The following is a 24097-nucleotide window of genomic DNA, read 5'->3' as shown; positions in this document are numbered from 1 at the left end:
TCGGTTGCATGGAGGCCAACCATACTCGAGGTAGTTAGTTCAATCTGTGATTGGCTCTGGCTCTGCCTGTCATTAGTTATTTCTCAATGTAGATAATACTTAGCTAGATGGACTCTGGCTCCTTATAAGGCTGCTTCCTATGTTCCTAAGCTCTTTAGCTGTGGACAGCTGTTGTCCTGTGTCTGTGCACCTGTTTTAATTGCCTATCAAGGGGGAACCTTTGTCCAATCTTCCTGACAGATCTGCTGCCATGTGGGAGTTGTAGGCTATCAAGTTAGCCACATTTTTTGCTGCTGCTGTTGCATGGAAAACACCAAAGACACAGGCAGCAGAAGACCAAATGAGTGTCCTTTAAAGTGAAGGGAAAGAGGAAATAAAACAAATGTGTCTTTGAAACTGAACACAAAAAAGTTTTCCATTGCAGGTCTCTGTCAAGGAGTGAGAAAAATGAGGTATGTCTAGATCTACTGGGAGACCTTAAAGTGTTCTACAGTAGATCAGCAAGGATTTCTGACTTCCAGGTTTGTTTGTTTTTGGAATACTACCGGTAGCAACAAGATGACTCCACAGTAAATTATACTGCTAAAACAAAGTTTTACCTATGTCTGCCTGGCTTTGATTGTGCACGAAATCCACAGACTCTTTGCTAAGGGAGGTAGTCAGTCTAAATGCAGGGATCTATTCTTCTGTCACCTTAATTTCCCCCTTGCTCCCACCCCTTTTATATATAAAAAATTAGGATGACAGAAGCAGGGATCCCTGCATTCGACCCACTCACCTCCTTCAATTAAGTCTGCTACACTATTATGGAGCATTTGAACAGTGGCATATAATTATACAATGATTTTATAATTTTAATTTGTAGTTACACATAATTGTGAATTCAAACTGCATAGTAGTAAGAACAGAGTATAATTTCACATTATTCATTTTCCCCTCTCTTGCTCGTTTGCTTCATAATCACTAATTACCCCTTTGCAGCAACTCTGGTGCAATTCAGCAGGCAGGTTGTGAGAAGCTTCTCTTTGGAGAGATTCTAAAGCAAGCAGCTCCTAAAAGCTTTGAATCTCCCAAGAACACAGAGTTCTGAGCCTGTCCTGTGCCTGAAGACTTTTGCTTTTTGAGAGCACAAAAAAAAAGTCTGTTCAGTGCTTCCAGAGGAAACAAAGTCCTCAAAAGGAATTAAAATCCTCCAACCTCAATAAACAGCAATAGATTGTGTTTGTTGGCATTCGTGCACTGCTGTGGAAGATTTGCAAAAGATAATTGTAAGCAGAGCTGCGTGAGCTTTCAGTTAGTTATTTAGTCCACTGATATCCTGACTTTCTATCAATGGTACCCAAGGTGATTTACAAAGTAACAGCTACGGTATGCTATTCACAGTATGAACAATAAAAGCAACAAACTATGGATGCTCACAGAGTTCTCTGCAGATTTATCCCCAGATTTCACAGTTCAGAATTTTCTGGATGTGAAACCAATATACTGGGCATTCCCCCCCACACACACACACACTCTGATTTCATTTCTTAATTTTGTCTAGGGTGGTTTGTGGGCTTTGTTCATTGTAGCTTTCCATTCTTCCCATTTGTTCACACCTCTTCTCCTGGTACATTGCGGATCCACTGTATGGAACTGTGTACAGTGGTACCTCGGTTTATGAACACAATTGGTTCCGGAAGTCTGTTCATAAACTGAAGCGTTCATAAACTGAAGCGAACTTTCCCATTGAAAGTCATGGAAAGTAGATTAATCTGTTCCAGACAGTTCGCGGAGTACTCAACCTGAAGCGTACTTAACACGAAGCATAGGTGTAATTGGTTCCGGAAGTCTGTTCATGAACTGAAGCGTTCATAAAGTGAAGCGAACTTTCCCATTGAAAGTAATGGAAAGTGAACTAATCCGTTCCAGATGGGACCGCGGCATTCGTAAACCGAAAATTCGTAAACCGAGGTGTTCATAAACCGAGGTTCCACTGTACAGCTAGGGAAGAAGAAAGCTGACAGTTTCCCTCAGTTTCTCATTTACAAAAAGAACAAAACAATAAAACAATCAACAAAAAATAAAAGATAATTAAAATCAACAATGATCTCAAACCAGATAAAAGCACACATCAGCTTACTACACATCTCAGCAGGCTTGTCTAAACAAAAAGGTTTTTCAGCAGGTGCCAAAAAGGATACGTACAGTGAAGACACCTGCCTGGTATCAATAGGGCGGGAGTTCACTTTCTTACAAACATGAAACCAGTATTATGTGGCACTATGGTTCACAGATTTTAGATGTCCCTCTGGTTCAATGGGAATGTAGGAGTGGAATGCAGGTCAGAGTGAATCCACGGAAGAGTCAAAAAAGAGGAATGGGTTTAATCAGCTCAACTTTGAAACAAACACGCAAACACAAACAGCTGTGAAGGACACTGCAATAAACAAAGATTTCTTGCAGAACATAAAAGCCTTCGCTGCTTTCCTGAGCACTTAAAAGGAGCTGACCATTGTTTCCCCAGAGGAAGGGGTCCAAGGGTGCACTAGGCGTAGAAAGGGGGTAATGGGGGGAAACACCTTCTCTTAAAGAAGCCCATGAAGCCCCCACTCTTCACTCTGTTAAATACAATGGGGTCTGCATTGGGGGCCCTTGCTCTTGGGTGTCTGCTTGCACCAAACTGGGAGTTCACCAGCGATGTCACTGACTGGCTTTCAGCGCATCCATGTTTCTCTACATGTTACAAAGGGTCTTGTGTCTGACTGCAGTTCTGATCAAAGAACATTTTCAAAGACAGTCCTTTCTGTGGTCAAGTGCAGAGTCCTTAACCTCCGCTGCTTAATGAGTACAGCGCTAATTTTCTTATCACATCAGCGGAAATGACAGGCTCCTCTGAATCTGTCTGTTTCCTAATTTAATGCACTAGCTTTTGCGGGTCATTGGAGCAGGGGGAATGTGAATATGTGGCAGAAGGATGGCCTTGCTTTTTCTCCAGGGCATTTGAGCAGATGAATAATACCAGGCTGGGCTCCTGGATCTCCCCGCAACCCCGCCACAGACTTTACACTCACCCAGTAGTTAACTTCTAGCAAATGAGATGGCTGGAAATACCTGATATGTTTGGACTCTTGAAGTTACTCACTGAGGAGGGACAGTAGCACTCTGTACCAACTCAGGGGCACTTTGGTCCATTCTTACTTTGCATGTCTTGAGGCAAGTGTTGAAAACAGATGCAACTGCTAAAGCCTCTGGCACAAACAGGAGGCTAAATAAATGGTCTTGATCCTCTCCTTCCTTCCTGCATGATGGGCTGAGGAAGGGATGGATCAATCCATTTCGGTTCTCTCAGTTTCACACTTTTTAAATCTTAAATTCAGTTCTCCACATTTCTACAGCAATTTGCTTTTAAAAGAAAAAGAAAAAGATCCTCATGAAAATTCTTCAGTGATCAAGTGTTAATTTCTCCGGGTAAACACATTTTTGTATGACGTTTTGACTAAGACACACGTTTTGCAAGCAGTTATTCCTTAAAGGAATCATTCTGGTATGCTGTTTTGACTAATACATAATTTTCTGTACCCACTTCTCCCCTAACGTATGCATTTTTGTAAATACTGGTTGGCTGAAGAACGGTATAGTAAATTTCAGAGAAGTGCAAATTTCAAAGGATGACTGCGCTTCGGTTTTCGTATTGTTTCAGAAAGTGCAAATTTGATAAATTTGTCTTTAAACGAGAACTGAATCAGATTCCTCCCCCATCCCTGCTATTGGCTGCCCAGCTTCATTATCTTCCCGTGTCACTAACAAGACAACGTAACAGACACAATGTCATTATAAGTTATACATCAGGGATGGGCAACCTGCGGCCCTCTAGTCCAGGCTTCCTCGACCTCGGCCCTCCAGATGTTTTGAGACTACAATTCCCAGCATCCCTGACCACTGGTCCTGCTAGCTAGGGATCATGGGAGTTGTAGGCCAAAAACATCTGGAGGGCCGAGGTTGAGGAAGCCTGCTCTAGTCAGTGCTGGACTACAACTCCCATCATCCTCAACCAATTGGCCCTTGCTGGCTGGGGGCTGATAGGAGCTGGAATCTCATAGCATTATGAGAGAAGGAGAAAAGCTTTCCTCTATCCAGGTCAGAATAAAAAATTTGCTTGCACCACACCACTTTTATATTGATAAGAAATACATTGGAAAACAAAAAGAAACAATTCCTAGCAGTGCTTGGTTTATAACATAGAACAAAACTACTGCATAATATTCTTACAAAAGTTGAGTGCCTCTTCCTCTCTCTGCTGAGCGGTGGCAAGGGCCCATGGGGTTCCAGGCACTCACCCAGGGTCTGTGGTCCTTTGGAGAATTGAGAAACAGCAGGGACTGCCGTAGCTTTAAGAAATATGGTTTATTCACCTATTTATACCTTCAGTCTGCATGGAGGGAGTTCAGATCTTGCAGCATGGTCATCTCAAGCGGGGCTTGCACCCCACAGCAGTGCAGCCCTGGAATCCAAGGCATCTCTCCCAGTCAGCCTTCAGCCTGCCTGCCCAAGATGGATCTCCCAACTTTCTTCCTGCTTCTTCTTTTCAGCATCCATTGCTCAAAACTCTTTTTTTCCTGTTACCTCACACCTAGTTACCCTGGTAATGACCCAAACCCAGCCTCTGTTCACTCCTCAGGGTAAAGGGGGGGGGGGAGAGAGAGGTCTCTTGTCTTGCTAATGACCCTCACTTGGCCATGTCGTTTTTTGCATAGGCTAGCCCAGGAATTCCTCTGCAGCTTGTATTCTGCCTTCATATCCCAAATAATCAAAATCCTACCAATTATTAATTTCTAGAGGTTTTTTTTTGGGGGGGGTCCCCCTTCCCAAATCCGTACCAATATGACCATAGGATTCCAGAAAGTATAAAACAGCTACAGAATAACATGAATCATTTCCAAATTATAATTATAAAAAAACCTCTTACATATGTACCTTAAGTATTCACACTCCATGAGAGGTGTGAGCTTGCAGTATCACTTGATGGTCTTGCTCTCATTTGAAAAGGTATCTATACATATTCTGCAATTATTTTTTGATTTGATACTGTACCATACTGCACTGAAATGTTTAAATATTGCTTTGGTTGTCCTTGACTCTTCCCACTACACTTGCCATCCTCGCCTGCCAGACCCTTTGAGAATGGGAATGGAGCCGTGGTTCCCTTTTCTGAACCTTTTCCAATTGCACAATATCCTTTCCGAGGTGAGGCGACCCAAACTGTACACAGTACTCCAAATGCGGTCGTACCATAGATTTGCGCACCAACATTATGATGTCGGCATTTGCTTTCCCAATGTTCAATTTCTTTCCTAATGACAGGATAGAACAGGGGTAGGCAACCCAAGGCCCGTGGGCCGAATGCGGCCCAATCGCCTTCCCAATCCGGCCCACAGACGGTCCAGGAATCAGCGTCTTTTTACATGAGTATAATGTGTCCTTTTATTTAAAATGCATCTCTGGGTTATTTGTGGGATCTGCCTGGGGTTTTTACATGAGTAGAATTGTGCTTTTATTTTAAATGAATCTCTGGGTCATTTGTGGGGCATAGGAATTCATTCCTCCCCCCCGAAAAAAAATAGTCCCCCCCCCGCACAAGGTCTGAGGGATGGTTGACCAGCCCACGGTTGGAAGAGGGTGCTGACCCCTGGGATAGAGCAAAGCAGAGCGGGGGGGGGCTACACTACTGGGACCCCCTGTCTTGATCTGATCAACCCCTCCATGATGTCTTTTGGGGCTCATGACAATACGGGGCTGAATTCTGTTTAAAAAGGACCAGTGATGCAAGACTATTTCCTGCCCCCCTTTTTTCTTTTCTTTTTTCCTTTTCATATTCCTTTTGTCTAAAGTCATTCAAAGTAAAAGAGAAAGTGTTGTGCCAGATACAATGAATCAAATTGCAGGCAAGGCCGACTGGGTGGATTGATTCCCCTCAGGAAGATGCACATTTTACAGCCAGGTAGCTCTGTACAGAATCTAGCACAGGCTAAATGAATTGTTCCCATTAGGGAACGGCGTCCATTGAAGGAGCTTCTGTTCTTTGAATGTCACCGGGAAGAAAACGTCCACAGCTTGTACAGAGGGCGTTCGCCACGCGTGGCAATATTTTACTGTCACTGGTGCTGCTGCCTCCATAAAATGATGGCTACCAGGAGGATTAAGAATTTAGATACACACACGCACGAGGAGGCTCATGGTTTTGGTAGAGCTAAAGTACAACCACCCAGCGGGGAATCTCAATGTCAGAGTCTCTTTGGTGGCTTAAATGTTGTGACTTTCAATAGGGCACCTTTAAGCCATACCTGGCACCCTCAATTTCCTTTTGGATCAGCTGGGAGCTGATGGGAGTTGTGCTGGTGACTCATCCAGTGTGATACATCAGCAGAAAACGTGGAGGCCCAGCAGAATCTTCCAGAGTCCCCGGTTAAGTAGGGGGAACTCCTCTCCTGAACAGTTCAAAGTAACAAAGTGTTTATTGCCTCCAGACACAAGACAAAGCTAAACACTACTATTTACTATACTGTATACAGTTCTTCTGGTCTTTGAAAATACATAAGTACAGAGAGATCCGATAACACTATCACCATGCTAACTAATGCTGTTGCATAAAACCCACAGCATCTTCCCCTGACTGTCAAAGATTCAGAAGTCAACCCTGACATGCAAACAGTACAGCATCAGAACATGCAACAGGACTTCTTATACATGGAAGCATATCTCCTCAACCAATGGGAGAATGAATGACTCAGCATACACTTGGCCTCACTGGTGTTGCTATAGTAACCCAGTGCACCTGACACTCTTATCTCAGAACATCCTCAAGTCATGAGACCACACACTGTGGCATTTAACCCATTGTTCACATTACGCAAACAAGTTATGGTCCAAAACACCCAGAGGACACCAGGGTGGGGAAGGCTGGCTTCATCAGTCCCCTCAGAAAGCCAGGTGAGCAGCTGAACGTCCCATGACCCAAGCACCAGAAATCATGATGTGTTGTGGGAAAGTGGCATCTTGGTCACAGCTGCACTTTTACCACTGAGCACTAGAAAACAGTTAAAGGGACATGGAGCATGGTAAAATGTAAATTAAAATAAATTCAAAATTAAGGATATTTTTAAGAGTTCTTTGATGCCTGGAATCTGTTGTCATCTGTCCTTGCCACCTTCTGCATAATTTATCCCCCTTTGGCATGAACTACAAGCATTAGTGTCCATTAACAACTCCCCTCCATATATATATATATATATATATATGAGTAAATGACTTGCAGCACTTTGAGTAATACAGGCTGATGGTGATTAATAATAGTCTTTTTGTCCTGAGCAAGGGCATATTTTCACTGTGCCCTCAGTTTGGGTTTCAGCCTGCCAAGGAGGGCTCCTTGAGTTTTTGCTTTTGTGATCCACAGAACTGCTGTTGTAAATCAGCCCCTTTGCAAACCTTGTAACATGGAAAGAACACCTGAGCCTGGCTATTGTAGACCCCTTTTTGTTTGTTGCTTGGCAGGGGTGAGGAACCTGTTGCTGTACTTCAACTCCCAGTGGCCCCAGAAATCAACAAGATCAGGGGGGCACAGGATTTCTCATCCTCGTTGAATCAACTGGTTCTCCAATGTATTGTTTCCTACACCCCAATCTCAGAGTGGCAAGAGTTTGCAGGGGTACCTGTGTTTACCCCATTGCACACCCATTTCAGCACCTGTGGCCATTTTTGATCATAAGTCATTTCAGACTATGTGATGCTGGCTTAGGCCGGAATATGACCTCAATTTTATACCTTTTATACAGCATATATGATGGAAATGCTGAACTCAGTGGGACTTACTTTTGAGTGGAATAGGACTGAACTTAGGCATCTTTGTGTGTGCATGTCTATTTTAAAGTGAAAAATTGAATAGCATGGCTAGCGCTTTTTGAAGTTGCTTAGCAAAGGTCAAGAAATGACTTCTTTAAATGAAACTGTGACTTTTCTGGGGAGTGAACTGTCCTGTTGTTGTTGTTGTTGCTGCTGCTGTTGCTGCTGCTGTTGTTGTTGAAGTGGTAGTAAATGTCACCATATGTATATTGTGTGTGGGAGAACCCTGATAGATTTTCTGTGCAAAACAAAATAGTTGCTCACAACAGATTATTTTGTGCTCTAAGAAGCTAATCAGCCTCAGATATATACACATATCTATTTGCATTGATCCGTAATGTCAGATGCAAATGCCCCAAAGATTGATTGTGCGATATTGAAACATTTGCTCAGTGATAGACGTGGCCTTGTTATGTTCCGGTATTTTCATGACATTTCCTTTTGCTTTGCTCTGAACACTTGCTCACTGATGTCAGGGAGTTGGTCTGAATTAGCAAGATGGCATGGATCCTTTTGCTGATAACAGTGTGATGAGAACTGTGTGCTTTGGGCAGCACAGATTGCTTGGACGTGATTGCAGGAGCTTAGTCTTGAATGCAAACACTGAACTGTCATTTATATATAATCAGGGCCTATTGGTTTAAAGCAACTTTCCCATTTTTGCAGCTTACATTTTTTAACAAGTATGCATGCTAACAGGTTACTATAACAAATCTAATTTGTCTGTTTGCAACAAAATAGAGTTTAGAAGAATATTCGAAGATTGGGGGGGAAATGCATGAAAACATGGAGATTGCATGCTATTTGCATGTCATTACATATGCTTAGAGATGAGAGACCATATTTCTGCTTGAGTCTCTTTGAACATATGCAAGGAGATTAAGAAAGATGATTTCTTAAAATTATGTATGGCATGGAGAAAAGTGACTCCTTCTCTCCTAATGGTAGAACTCATGGACATCCAACAAAGCTGAGCTTTGGAAGATTTAGGACAGATAAAAGGCAGTACTTCTTCACACATTGCAGAGTTAAATCAGGGGTCCCCAGACTATGGCCTGCGAGCCAGATGCGGCCCAATTGGCCTCCCAATCCGGCCCGTGACGACCCCCGCTGCCTGCCCACCGCCCGCTCTTACGGCGCACAACGCGACGGCGCACTTCCAGATTGGAAAAATCGCCGAAAATCGTTTGTGCGCATGCGTATGGGCCTCTCCCGACCCAGAAGAGGTCATTTCCGGTGCACTTCCGGGTCGGGGGAGGCCCATACGCATGTGCACAAACTATTTTCTGCGATTTTTCCGACCTGGAAGCACGCCACCGCGCCAGTAAGTCCCCTGGCCTCCGGCCCGCCGCAGGATCGGCGCGACGGGCACCAGCCCAAAGCCAGGTAAGTCTGGGGACCCCTGAGTTAAACAAAGGAACTTGCTTCCACAGTAGGCAGTAATGGTCACCAACTTGGATGGCTTTAAAAGAGGATTAGATGAAGGAGGAAGCTAGCAGTGGCTACTAGCCACAATGGCTATGCTTTGCCTTCATGGCAAGAGGCAGTAATACTTCTGAATGCCAGTTCACACAGGAGCAGCCCCTCCCAGTGTCCCTATTTTCCAGGGACACGCCTGGATTTACAGAAGTCATGGGTTAGCATTATACACAAGCCAGACTATTCTGAGCATTATGAAGAGAACTATCAAGTGTGGCCTCTGGCGGGAAGACATACAGTGGAACCTCGGGTTGCGAACGTGATCCATGCGGGAGGCACGTTCACAACCCACAGCGCCGTGTCTGCACACACGCGTGGCGCGATTTAGCGCTTCTGCGCATGCGCAAGCACCGAAACCCAGAAGTAACCCGTTCTGGTACTTCTGGGTTCGGCGCGTCTGTAACCTGAAAACGTGCAACCCGCAGCGATCGCAACCGGAGGTATGACTGTATAGTTTTTGGTGTCATCCTATTCTCCCCAGCTTCTGGGTTTTGTTTTGTTTTTAAAATAAACTTAATTTTAAGCCAGTGGTTCTCAAAATTTTGTTCTGATGTAATTTTGTTCAGATGTGGCTTTCTCTGTGCTGTGGCTTCTCCTTATTGAAGTGCATGGAATAATTTTTAGTGGTCTGAACTCATTCTAGAAACATCTCAGCTCTGAATACAAATGAACTGATTCTTGATGCTGAGTGCTTACAAAAAGGATAACCTTATGTTCAGTTCTTCATTGCGGTGTGCTGGTATAGACCTGGGCTGTATTCCTTGTTGAGCTGTTAAGTTCCCTAGGTGATCTTGGATCCAGTTGACCCACCTCATAAGACCCATTTGAGGGTCAAAGTGGGATATAAACCCTTGGTGTGCCTTCTTGTGCTGCTTGGATGAGGGCATGGGATGCTGATGTGTTGCCTCCTCTTTTTTTATTGAGAGACAGTGTGATGTAATGGTGAGAGTGTCAGACTAGGACCTGGGTGACCAGGGTTCAAATCCCCACTTGGCCATGAACTCCCTGGCAGGTGCGGAGGAAGAGTTGCGGTAGGGACGGGCCGACCCAGATGTCACCACTAGGGTGAGGTGACAAAATGCTGGGCGGCACTCACCGCGGTGCCTGCAGTGTGGCTGAGCCACGCGTCTCTCCTGGGAGTGATGTGGTGGCTTGGGCACCCACAGGCTCCGTGCTGCATCAAATGGTCTGCCCACTGCCTCCCCCTCAGCTGTAGGGCGGCTGAGTGGGAGGAGGCAGGCAGACTCCTTGGAGGCCCCACAGAGCGTTCTGCCCTGGCTGCCCCTGCCCCCATGGTGGGTGGCCCCGCCCCTGGGCGCTGGGAACGTGCGTCACCCCAGGCGCCCAATCAGCTTGCTCCGCTGTGCTCCCTGTGTGACTTCCGGCCAATCACTGCCTCCCAGCCTAATCTACCTCACAGGGTTATTGTGGGGTGTAAATGAGGACAGAGGAGAACCATTCATGGCACTTCAATCTCATGGGGGGGGATATAAACCCAACAAAATATCATAATAAATAAATAAAAACTTTCTCCTTTGGCTTGCTGCCAAAGTTTCCATTCTTGGTGTGTGAAGAAATAGACAACATGAGAAGCAAAAGCTTTAATTAGTCTCAAAGGTGCTATTGGGTTTAGTTTTTAAATGACTGCCATCTATGGCTAGTGGGAAGGTCCCCATCAGTTTGCTAACAGTGACTCTCCTCTCTTTCCCTCTAGGTATTTCTGTAACAAAGAAGACCCACACATGTAAGTAAGACTTTCTGATTTGGTCACTTTCTCTTATGCACAGGACAATTGCATTGGTGGGATAATGAGTGTTGCCTTTTTGTTGGGTCCTCCATTAACCAATAAGCTTGGAGGGCAGGGGAGTTGGAAAGGAGGCAGAGCTCTTGCTTGACTTATCAGCTTGCTCCACAGGGAACCAAAGAGCTTATAAAAGGCAGCGGATACGCAGGAATTGCGGTAGAGTAGACCCATGACTTGGGTGAAATCCCTACAAGAGCTTCTTATCTCCAAGGCAGTGTTCAATCTTTGAGAAACAGAGCGATATGGACGTAACTGTGGGATTCAGGCAAGGCATTTGAGGAGTCTCAGCAACTGGTTGGGATTAGGAATTGGAAGTGTCATAATTTCATATCTATGCTTGACAAATGCAACCTGAAGTAAGAGGAAATAATTGCTGTTTTTCTGGTGTGAGGCAGAACAATGCCCATGTTAATCTTTGCTGTGCTAAGTCTCTCCCTCTCTACTAGCCCGGTGACTGTTTTTTTACCGCAGGTTCTTGTGGGCTTCTGTCAGTTGGAAATAATGAAGTGACACTTGCTGTTCACCATGCACAAGCTGCACAATAACCTTAATAACTTTAAATTACCTCCCAGTGTTCATTATTTCAGAGATAAGCCTGAAAAGGGAATGGCAAAATCCTAAGGTTCAAATTATAAAAGTCCCGAATCAAGTGAAAATAAGCCCAAGTGGATTTGCACCACCAGTCACTTCCAAGGACATTATTGTTGGACGTTTCCCAAACCTGGAAATGAAATGATGGTGGATCTGCTCTTGTTTCATGACTCTGTTAGCTGTTATTGCCTTATCAACAGAGTAAAACAGCTGTAAAGACATTGCAGAAATGGGTTATCACTCAGACTGTGCCTCCATCCCAGAAAAGCTTATCAACAGACTTGTCAGGATAGTAAAACTCGCTTGGTGCAATGCCATCAGAGATGTGCCATCTGATTCTAGACTCTCCATCAGTGCAAATGGGCAATCTCATTTCCTCAACATTCATGAAACTGTTTAAATGATGTCTCAATCGAAGGAGTGTCACATTGCTTGTTAAAGTCACTTTTTGTGGCCATAGTCTGCATTTTAAAGCTCTGTCTCTGAGCATCCTGTTATTTTACTTTTTTGCTCCACAGCTTTCCTTGTGAAAACCCACTCTTTAAAGCTCAATTGGAGCAAATGTCAATCCACAGGAAGCTCATTTGCTCCGATTCAACTTTAAAGAGCAGGGGGGAAACTCAGGGCAAAAGAAAAAGTGATTGGACAGGGAGCATTAAAGTGTGGTTCTCTGCCTGGAGAGAATGGGGCAAAAGGAAACTGTGGATAAGCCCTAAGCAGCTGAGACTCTTGCAGCTCCTCCCAAACCCACCACTACCACTTGCCTTTCAACTTTTGTATGTTCTGCTCTGTTCTACTTCTTGCTGTGGAGCAAACATGAAATCCAGCTACCATTTCCCCAGAGCAGGAAGGCTGGAGTTTGGAGCAGAGTGGTCAGGTGTTGCTTCAGCAATGAAGTAGCTCAGACTGGATGCTTTAGTACTGGCATTGGAGGATGTCACCCCTTCCAAGCTCTGAATCAGGCCTCAACCCAAGCAAGTGCTTCCATGCGCTTCCTCCTCCCAAATAGCTTCACATATACTTTCCCAGCAGCTTCAACATTCCTGCCTGACTCACCATCTCCTCTGCTCTGGAGAAGAGAGACCGGCGACTAGAACTTAGAGCCAGCCAGAAACCCAGGGAGTTGGTGTGGAGCTCTCCAGTCCTGGGGCAGAGCTGTCCAGATTTGATGGATCCTCACTGGCTGCATGGAGATCTGCTGGAGGGTCCTGCTCACCTTGTTCCTCCTCTGAGGGGACCTCAGATTTGAAGCAGGGTTGATCTTGGACATCTGCTTATGTAGGGCAAGGGAAAGTGCAGAAGAGAAGACCAGCAGGAGCACCGAGAGCAGAATCCATGACCATTTTAGCTCCCTGTGTTTCCTTGGAAGGGAGCACAATCAATTCAGGGGAAGTTGCTTTCACATAAGTGTGCTAAGAACTGAAGCTATTGGAGGTGGAGGAACTCAAAGTGCTCAGTGCAGTCAGTAAAAAAATGCAGCCACAGACCAAGTTACCATTTACCTGTGACATCAGCCAGTGGCAGCCAGTAGTGCAGAGTTCCTTGCATGATGATGTCACAGTATTGGGGAGGACTGAGTCTCCTTCCCCTCAGCAGCTGCATTGAGCATGACCTGCATTTTCTATTTGAGCAGATTCACCTCAAAGCAAAGCATCCTTGATTGGGAATAAACAGGAGGTATTGAGAATGGCGGAGGTGAGTTCAAGAGTGGGAGGAAGGGGTAAGTAAGTTGGCTGGTGGGAAGAATCAGATCTATCAATGGCACAATGATAAGCATAATGACCACCAACTGAACCTGCACACTCAGGAGCAGTCCATCTCTGAATGCCAGTTGCTGGGGTGCAACAGTAGGAAAGAGCTATTGCACTCCTGTCCTGCTTCTGCACTTCCTAGAGGCTTCTGGTGGGGATCACTGTGGCAGCAGGATGATGGGCTAGACAGACCTTTGGCCTTTTCTTTCTTCCAACTGCAGAGTTGATTCCAGGCTCGTATTTCCAGGTGGCTCAGAATAAATCTGAGAGCCTCTCCTGTTTGTCTTTTGAGTGTGAAGTCAAGGGAGGTTTTTTAGTTTTTAGTTTTACAGCACGCACTTTCCTCCAAAAGTCAGAACTTTGCTGGAGTGATAGTTAACGGTGTGTGGCTGTTAGCCCCACTGCCTCTGGAGAACTGGAGAAAACTGAATCCTGTCCCCCGAGGCCAATGAAATAGCTGTTTGGTCCCTCGTGTGTTTCTTCCTAATAACTTAACCGGGCAGCCTGGAGGTCCCTTGGGGGCTTCTCTGCAAGACTGCTCCCTCTCTTTGCTAAGATTGCTTATTAAAAATGATTTTATAATGAAGTTGCCTCAAATAGCAGCAAGTTTCTTGCTTGTCCTTGAAGCACTGTTTGCCCTGGTAAAATAATCCTTGAGACAACCATGCTCCCTCTCTCTCTCTCCTTTGCTTGGTTCAAACTTTTTTATAAACTACTATATTACAATTGATTTTCCCCCCTTGGTGGGAGGGAAGGAACACCTGTTCCACACCAGCTGTTTAGAAGAGTCGAAATTCCTCCAGTAGCCATTAAAGTGAAAGGTGTCTTATTTGTCTTTCATCCATAATCCAGCCATCTATCACCCTTTGTTCCTTCCTTCCTCTGACATGCCAGCTGAGTTCTAGCTTTAATGGCTGGCTGGCATGTACTGCCTCTCTGTCTAGAGTCAGGCATAGGCAACAGGGTGCCCTCCAGATGCGATTGGACCAGCACGCCCACCAATCCTGATCACAGGCTGTGCTGGCTGCCTCTGATTGGAGGCGGAGTCCAACAAAATCCAGTGGGCATCGAATTGGCTGCCTCTGCCTCAAGTGGTGGATCACTTGAAGTAACATGGCGGCTTCTGCCTGGCCACAGACAGATCAAGCTCACGGTGCACTAGATTCACCCAGCCATTACCTTGCCCCTTTAATGGTGATCAGCAACCAATATCTTCATGGTGTGAATTTTCAACAGACTCCAAATGCTCCCCAACTCTGCTTAGAACAACTTCTCCTGTATTTGCAAACACATGAAGTGAGTTAATTTGCCCACGGCCATGACAGCCAAGACCTATTTCAGAATGCCTACAAATGCCTCACAGTTTGTAACTTCTTTGCCACATAGCTGAAGTATCTCCAACTTGTAATCAGCAGAAGTACCTGGGCAGTCAAGTGCACACACGAGCCCATATATCAGCGTGTTACAGGTGTCACATAATACCTGTTCTGCATTTGTACGAACTCAGTCTTTTAGTGTGGCAGCACCCACACTTTGGAACTCCCTGCCTATTGATATCTTCAGCACCTTCTACGAACATTTTTCTTTAGACATGACTACCAGACGCAGGTGGCGCTGTGGGTTAAACTACTGAGCCTAGGGCTTGCTGATCAGAAGGTCGGCGGTTCGAATCCCTGTGACGGGGTGAGCTCCCGTTGCTCAGTCCCAGCTCCTGCCAACCTAGCAGTTCGAAAGCACGTCAAAGTGCAAGTAGATAAATAGGGACCGCTACAGCGGGAAGGTAAACGGTGTTTCCATGTGCTGCTCTGGTTCGCCAGAAGCGGCTTTGTCATGCTGACCACATGACCTGGAAGCTGTACGCTGGCTCCCTCGGCCAAATAATGCGAGATGAGCGCGCAACCCCAGAGTCGGTCATGACTGGACCTAATGGTCAGGGGTCCCTTTACCTTTACTTTACCAGACATTTAGCAAGTTGATGAGAGTTTTAATTTGTTTTTAGTTTACTGTGATTTCAACTTTTTGAAAGTCTTAAATAATTGTTATTAATTCTTCTTAGTGATAATTTTATTCTTTTATCTTTTTCCAAACTGCTTGGAAGTTGTTTTTACAATCAAGAGAGTTGTTCTTACAATCAAGAGGTGTATAAATTTTATGAAATAAATATATAAATAAATAAACTTAATCCTCTGAGAAACAAGTTAAAAGCCTTTCTTTTTCTGGCATGCTTTTGGAAGTTGAGTCAGCTCACACACTTATTTTTGTCCTCTGAATTTGGTTTAGTACTTTTAGCTATTAACGGTTCTGTGTGATATTATTTGAGCTTGTATTCTTTGATGGTTGCAGTCTTACGTTGAATGGCTATTTGCTTTCATGCTAATTTCATAGCAAATTGTGGGTGGGAACTTTGCTTGTTTGTGGTCAGAAATGCCTTTTCACACTCCAGGTTCAGGGAAACTCTTTGGGCAACACAAACACACAGACACCCCCCCAGTGAGTCGACCCTCTTGCTGCAGAAAGTCTTAACGGGCCCCTGATCAAGTGTGGGCCCTCAGCAGATGCCCTTAGCGCTGATCTGGTTCACAAATTATGCCGCAGCAAAACTGGGTTGGCCTCATTGATCAGGCAATGGAAACCAATCCCAGCTTTCTGACGAGTGTACCAGATGAGCGGGGTATAAATAATAAATTATTATTATTATTATTACCAGTAGGAAACTCAACATTTTGTTTTTTGACACCTTCAGCAATTAAACCTACATAACTTGACAGGTGAAGAGACTCTAATATGGTCGAGGAAAGGACTGGTGTTCTCCCTCCCTCCTGGCACCTGGCCTTTAACTAGCATACACTTAGCTGGGCCATTTTATCCTGCAGGTCAGCGTCTGCATTTGCCTCCCGTGGGATACGCCGACATCTAATCCACCTGTGAGTTGAGAATGCTCAGTGCCATAATCTGGAGTTTGTAAAGATCGCTCTTCTTAATCTGTGAGGGAATCACCACATTGATAAAGGCAGCGGCCAGCCAGCACATGAAGACGTGCTCAGATTCCCTTTGAGATAGAGTTGTCTTGCTCCCCGTGACCAGCGCCTCTCTTTCAAGGCCCTCTCAATAAGCTGATTCCTTATCTCTTATCGTTACCATTATTAAACCAGATACATAGCTGGAAGGGTAGCCAGAGGATTCACATAGATAGAGGAAATGGATTTTCTGTCCCAGTTGGAATAGCCGCTTCTTCCTTCACAGGGAGTGAGCAGAAAGCGTTGAGAGCAAATGTTTCAAATTACAGTATCCCGGGGGGCAGGGGGGGGAAATAAATTTGAAGACTTAGGGTGTTCTCTTTCTTTTTAAGGACTCTCTTCTTTTCTTTCTTTTAAAAATCTCATCTATTGGCTTTTTGCAACTTGTTACAGAAAAGCAGTATAAGGACAAAGACATTCTTCTCTCTCTCTGTTCTGTTCTGTTCCATATCTGCATTAATCTGCATTATCACTATTTTTCTAAATGTTTCATAATTTTTTTTAATATCTGCACAAAAACAGGGTGCTAGTTACCATGGACAATTAAAGAACGGTAACTTTAAGGATTTTTAACTGAGCTTGCTTTCCCCTCTGCCCTCCCCATTCCTTTCTCCTTGTGTGCCATGTCTTTTTGATTGAAAATCAAAGGGAATGAATCCCTTACCAATAATCTTTCTAAGTCACTCTGGGAGTCTTCTTGACTAAAGAATGTGATTTAAAAAAAATTAAAATGCTTCAAATAATTTTCTCTCTAAATATGCATTTTAAACTGTGTTTTGGCTTTTTTTCTGATGGAAGAACTGTGTTGCAATGTTTTCCCCCAGACTCAACACTCTTTGCCAACACTGCCTACTTTGCCAGTATCTTATAGAAGTAGTTGGCACTCAGAAATCCAAAGTAACACATGTCTGTCAAACAAATACCAGGGGCCACACACCAGGGATTTTGGTCACATGTGTGTTGCAGAACTGGTAAGAATTAGAGAGTCCTTTAAAACTTCATCTTACTGAGAGCAAGCCAAAGATGACATGATGCTTTGAGTAGTTACAACAAATGTGTGGGGCCCAAAGCTGAAGCTTACCAGACTTTATTAACATAATCAAAACATTCTAAAACTGTTAGACATTTTTATGGACCTTTTATAACATTACTGCAATTTATTTAAAAAAAATCTACTGAGAAAATTAAATTGTTCAATATTAACCACTCTCCTAAGTAGCAACTAGCTCCATTAATAAATCTGTCTCATTCATGAAAAAAATTCAGAAGCTGGGCTTGGCAATTTAAAAAAGCTGACTCCTGTTGTTGCACTCAACAGGAAGCTGCAAGAAACTACATTTGCTCAACAAATGTACCCTAAGACACACCAAAAGCTTGCAAGCACGGATCTGTCATATTCCCATATTACATTTTCACTGCATATCTATCTATGTAAGGGTGCGAGAGGCGATTGCGGCAGCTCTCATAAGTTTTCCATTTGATATCACCATCTACCAAAACACGTTGTTTTGTTTGAACGTCTGTCTTAATACTTCACTCCCAGCTGTGTGAACCATAGTTAATGACAGCCGTCCACGAGCAGACAAGTTTAATGGTCCATAAAAATCCCAGCCCTTGGGGTGTCACTGGATATTTATTGTTACACAAAGCAAAGGAGTAAATTTGTCACTTTCAGATTTAGGTGACTCGAATCGGCCATAGCTGCCAAGTTTTCCCTTTTCTCACGAGGAAGCCTATTCAGCATAAGAGAAAATCCCTTAAAATAAGGGATAACTTGGCAGCTATGGAATCGGCGCTTTAAAGCTGCAGGAAGTGCTGGCTTCAAATCACTTTCATTGCATCTCATTATTGTTGGTCCCAGAAGTGATGATTTTGTTGTGGGGGGAGGGTTTATTTGCTTGTATATTTCCACCCTATCCCCTTCCCCCTGTCCTGCTTTCACATGCCCTCCATCAAGCCAGACTCAACTGGGGGAGGGCCTACAAACATTTTGCCAGTGATGCAAGATATATTGGTTGTGGTTGCCCCAGGTAGCGTTACCAGCTCAGGAGCATCCCAGACCATGAGATTTAAGGGCCCAAACCCAAAGTCCACATGGTTTGTAGTGTCTTTTACTTTGTGCTTCATTTAAGAACTTGCTGGCTGTTCACTGGGGGGGGGATAGCAGACAGATGCTTTAGCAAATAATTCAGTCAATAAACCTTATCTAGCAGCAGACAGATGCTTTATTTTGGGGTGAAGGTCCCCTCCCCACCTCCAAAAAGAGGTAAGTGAGGTGCAATGGACTTTCCTCCAACTTCTATTCTCATTGATAACGAAAGTTGTCATTACTGGTATTTCCGCTGAGAGAGCTTCACTTGTCAGTATGTAAGCTGTTCTCCTTTCTCTCTCTGCTTTCTCTCTCAACATTCTCTCTAGTCATTTTCCACCTCCTTCCCACACCCTGAAAAGTATTTCAGTTCTATATTCAGTCACTGCTTGATTCCTTCCAATATGTTAAAACAGGCTTTCCTCTCATTCCCTTAGAAAGCAGCCTTCCCTAACCCAGTGCTGTGCAAATGTTTTGGACTACAGGTCTCATCAGTCCCAGCGAAAAATCCACAAAAGCATCCCCCCACCCCCCACCCCAAAAAAACCAATGAGAAGGAAAGAGCATGCTTGGTGGTCCCAGAATTCTGCTGGACAAGAGCATTCCCGGCTGGAAATTTGGATGTGGTTTTGGGAGCAAAAAAAAAAAGGAATGGAGTAGCCTGAGCGCATCCGTAGAGGACAGGAGCACTCTGGAGGGGAGGTTGTAGCCTCTGCCTGCTCCTCCTTGGGAAAGGGTATCCTGTTAAAAGGATCTGGGAGAAATGGCTCCAGGCAGGGGCTAGGGTCACACCACTCCTCCAAGGGGGACCCCAAGGAGAAGGGGTCCCACTATTTGATGTAGGACATAGGGAACCCCCTCCAAAATGTGGTTTACCCTTAGATGCACTTCCAGCAGATAGGTTGGAGTGGAACAGCAATGGCTTTAGCCAATGCCTGTGCCAAACCGTTCACTACTGTAACCAATACAGTTGTGGCCTCATTTGAACCCAAAGCCCAATAGACTGTTGTCCAGTGTGGTTATTTATCTCCCCAGGGAACTGTGGGGTCAGGGGGCCTTGGCACGCAACACTCTGTGCTGCGATGCTTTGGTGCAAGCTCTTATTGTAGAAGTCATGATTTAATTCCTCCTCTGGTAAAACCATGTTTTAAACAGGGTGGAGGAAATTGTATGTTTTTGACTCCTTGACACAATGAGGCAAAGATAGGGGAGTCACATGCTCATGTTGTTGTTTTTCCATTGTGTGTGGGAAGAGTAAGAAAATGTTGCTTGTCACCTTCAAGGTGCTGACCCTTCGTCTCCTGCAAGGAATAATTACTCATTTTCAGTTGCTTTCCCTAGAACTGCTTAATGAATGTTGCATAAGGTTTAGAAGTAGGGCAAGCTGATGGGATCGTTGCTCAGGTGTATGGGAGAAGCCAAAGGGACAGCAAGAGCTGGAAGACAGGAGGGGCCAGAGGTGACCTTACAAACTTCCCCTTTCCAGCTGTGTCAAACTGACCTAAATGGTGCCTTGTTCTCCCAGAGGTGGTCAAGTGGCTGGGGTTGCGGCTGGAATGACAGGAATGCTCCTCTGCTTTACATAAAATGAAAAAAAGAAATGAAATGAAATCCTTGCATGTAGAAAAACAGCAGATCAGGGAACACAATCCCAGCTCTCATTGAAGCAAGGAGGAGGGGCCTCTTTTGCATGTTCCCTTTCTGAGGCCACGCCCCACTGGTGGGTGGGACCAGAGAGAGAAGTGGGCTGGGGCTGAGGTAAAAGGAGTCAGAGTAATGGATGTGACGCTCACCTCTGTACAATCAGCTACATTCCAGCCACACAAAGGCAGTGAAGGAGAGCCAAGGCAAGTCAGTGAGAGGGTGGTCTTTGGTGAGGGGTGCAGTCTGGGTCCCCATGCTCCCCACCTCTATCTTAAATGGCAAGTGCAAAATCGTGAGTCTGTGGAGTGGAGCTCAAGGTCATCGCCCTCTCCTCAGCTGCACACATGGGCGTACCCAGGGGGGCAGCTGCCCCCCCAGAAGCAGAAAAGGGGAGGCGGACAGATGGCTGCCGGGGGAAGCGGGCCCCACTCTTGCCGCCGCGACACACAAAAGGCTGGACAGCGAGCAAGCAAGTGGGGAGAGCTCCGTCTGTGCGGCCCGAGCATGGCAGGAGCCGAGAGCAGTCCGGCAGAGAAGATACCAGCAGCCGACTGTCCCGTCCCGTCCCCTGCGGGGGCGCCTCTGCTTCTGTCCGCCGGCTGCCGCCGCCCTTGAACAAAAGCAGCAGCAACCAATGCGGGGAGCCGCATCTCCTTCACTCGCCAGCCCAGCAGAAAAGGAGCGGGGCAGAAGCGGGCACACCCTCGTATCGCGCAACGGAACCACATTTACATTAGAAGAGTTCCAGACCTTCACAGCGCAGAACGCCATCCGTCACATCTGCTCCGCACCATTCCACCCTGCCACCAATGGCCAAGCAGAGTGCATGGTGCAGACCACCAAGGACAGCCTCCGCTGCATGACACAAGGGGACTGGGAATACTGCCTTGCCACATTCCTTCTAGCACAGCACAGCACCCCCAGCACAATGACTGGCCGGAGCCCAGCTGAACTACTAATGGGCCAGCGCCTTGCAACTAGACTGGACTGCCTTCACCCCGACAGAGCTCAGGATGAGGTAGTGGCGGGGAAAGGCAGGAACCCCCGGACATTCGGGGCCCAGGACCCAGTGTATGCAAAGAATTTTGGGGCCAGCCCGGCATGGGTACCCACCACAGTCACCAGGGTGACCGGTCCCATGTCGTAGGAGGTGCTAACAGAGGGGGGGCAATGTTGGTGCAACGATACCCAGGAGAAACCCCAGAGGAGAGCGGTACAGAGGGGTCCCAAGGGGACAGCGGGGCAGTGAGGCCCGTAGAGCGAAAAGGGGGGACAGGGGGAGCAGAACCAGTAGGCACAGAGGGGACCCCTGAGGCCAGAAAGACGCCGGAACCAGAGTCGCGACCGAGTGGGCCGGTTGCACCAGACTAAACAGCCCCGTCACAGCCAGCAGCCTCGGAACACGAGCCAGAACCAGAACCCCTGACCAAGGAACACCCCAGGCCACAACGCACACGTAGGCGGCCGGCAAACCTTGAGGACTATGAATGCAACCTCCCGGGCAGGACTGGAACTTAGAGGGGAGGGGTGTTATGTACTGAGCTGAATCCTAGAACGATAGGATCCAGAATGCAGCAGTCTGATTGGTCCGCAAGAGCCACCCAATCCAGCCCCAGGTGGAAGTGAATCAGCAACCTGACTGGCCTGGCAGAAGTGAACCCACAACCTGATTGGCCTGCAGGAGCAGCCAATCAGGCTGCTGGCAGAAGTGAATCAGCAACCGGATTGGCCTACAGGTGCAGCCCTGAAGTAGCCAGTCACACAAGGCCCATTGTGTAAATAATGTATATAAGCAGACGTTTTGGGGAAAGAGCCATTCTTCTTCTCTTCTTCTCCTTTTGCTACTACAAGCTGAATAAAGAGCATGAAATTCACTCACGACTCCGAGTATATTTCAAGATACTATTGGGGTGAGACATCCTTGCCGAATTGAGCCGACTCCTATCTGCATAACCCCTCCCTGGTTTCTCTTTCTTGGTCATGTGTGACCAAATACTGAGGACTGGGTTATAGAAAGAGAAACACTAGTTGGACCTGCAGCAGAATGTTGTTTTGCTTCTGTGCAGGAATCCTGCCAGTCAGCCATATCCATTTCTAGGACACCTTATGCCACCCCCGTTTTCTATTTCCCCCACCCCACTAGTCAGACTGCATTTCATGAATGCTGAATGTGCACAGTTACTCCTTAGGACCCCCCCCCTCCCGGCAAGTCTTTTTGTAATCATGCAAACCTTCGGATTCACCCCCATGCCTTGTGATACCTCCCCTGGTGCTGTTTTGGCTACGGAATGATCCACACTTGGCAAATGAGTTTCCTATTAGTATTTAATATAAGTTATGGAAAGGCAATGATGTACTGTACATTCAAGTTCTTCTGTGGACTCGCTAACCAAAGTATCAGTTACCTAGAAACACCAAGTGGTTAAACAGGGAGATGGTTATCGAGTCCCCAGAGTTAAAAGATTTTGTGCTACATCCTTCAGGCAGAAACCCAGTCACAATGAGAGGCTGTGAACCACCACTTGGCAGCTGAAACTTAATTTATGTTCTGACGTCACTGAGTACCACCCCTCCCTTCCTTAGGAGACTTTCTGGTCTATCATTATTCCATGCCTGCTTAATAGATGAAAGGGGCCAATTTGCATTAAGAAGTAAACACTTATGCAGGAATCAGACTTCCCTACGATGAAAGCTTGCAGCATTTGAAACTTCTTTGTCTAGAAAAAAAGGCAAGTGAGATGTGACATGAGAGACATGTATAAAAAGTCATGGAGAACAAGGGCAGATAAAAGTTTTTGTCCTTCTCTCATAGTACTATTACTGCTAGTAATAATATTTTTATTATTTATACACTGCCCACCTGGCTGGGTATAATTCATGGGCATTCACTGAAGCTGAGTGTCGGAAGATTCACCACAGTTAAACTCTGAAGCTCCGTTTGGCAGGAAGCAGCAATGGCAGCCATCTTTAAAAGAGGATTAGACAAATTCATGGAGGAGAGGGCTGTGGGTGGCTACTAGCTTTGATGACTACACTCTGCCTCCAAGGTCAGAGGCAGGAATGCTTCTGAATACCAGTTGCTGGAAACTGCTGGGGGAGGGGGAGGGCGTGCTCTTGTGCCCTGGCCCTGCATACAATCACAGAAATAAGATGGGTCCTCAAAATACGTGTCAAAAGCTGGGGTAAAGAGGTGCCTCTTCAGCATGCTTCAGGAACTACAGGTGAAACTCGGGAAATTAGAATATCGTCGAAAAGTGCATTTATTTCAGCAATGCAACTTAAAAGGTGAAACCAATATATGAGATAGACGCATGACATGCAAAGCAAGATATGTCAAGCCTTTACTTGTTGTAATTGTAATTATGTGTTGTTAGGCGGGTCAGTTATAAACGGAATGTAATTAATGAAATGTAACAGCGATATTTATTTTTGTATTATTGTAACTATTTGCTTTATTGCTGTGGAATTTCCAAAAGAAAGCATTTGTAAAAATAAAAATAAAATAAGTTGCATTACAGTACTGAAATAAATGCACTTTTTGACAATATTCTAATTTTCCGAGTTTCACCTATATATAATGAGGATGCTGGCTCTATGGGGAGGGAGTTCCACAGTTTAGGGACCACCTCTCACTCACAGGTCCCCTCTGAGGATGGAGGAACTTCCCAGAGGGGCCCCTTCTGCCCATCTCAGCACCTGAGAGGGCTGCAGAGAAGGAGACAGTCTTTTAGATATTTGGGACCTGAGTTGTTTAGGGCTTGAAACACTAACGGGATGTCAGGCTGACAGAAAAGCCCTTCCATCTGTGCTTGCAGTAATGAACTGTATTGCTCAGTAACCAAGT

General features: G+C 45.6%; 1 protein-coding gene across 1 annotated transcript in view; it reads left to right on the top strand.

Moving 5' to 3' along the window:
• Positions 1-24097, top strand: part of RORA (RAR related orphan receptor A) — a 371453-nt gene that overhangs the window by 239234 nt on the left and 108122 nt on the right. The window contains exon 2 of the mRNA XM_088656707.1: positions 11072-11101. Coding sequence (XP_088512833.1) covers positions 11072-11101 — 30 coding nt within the window. The remainder of the gene's footprint in view (positions 1-11071; positions 11102-24097) is intronic.

Source organism: Zootoca vivipara, chromosome 13 (genome assembly GCF_965207765.1).
Source record: "Zootoca vivipara chromosome 13, rZooViv2.hap1.1, whole genome shotgun sequence".
Lineage (NCBI taxonomy): Eukaryota > Metazoa > Chordata > Lepidosauria > Squamata > Lacertidae > Zootoca > Zootoca vivipara.
Note: the sequence above shows the minus strand (reverse complement) of the source record. Positions and strands in the feature narration are given on the sequence as shown.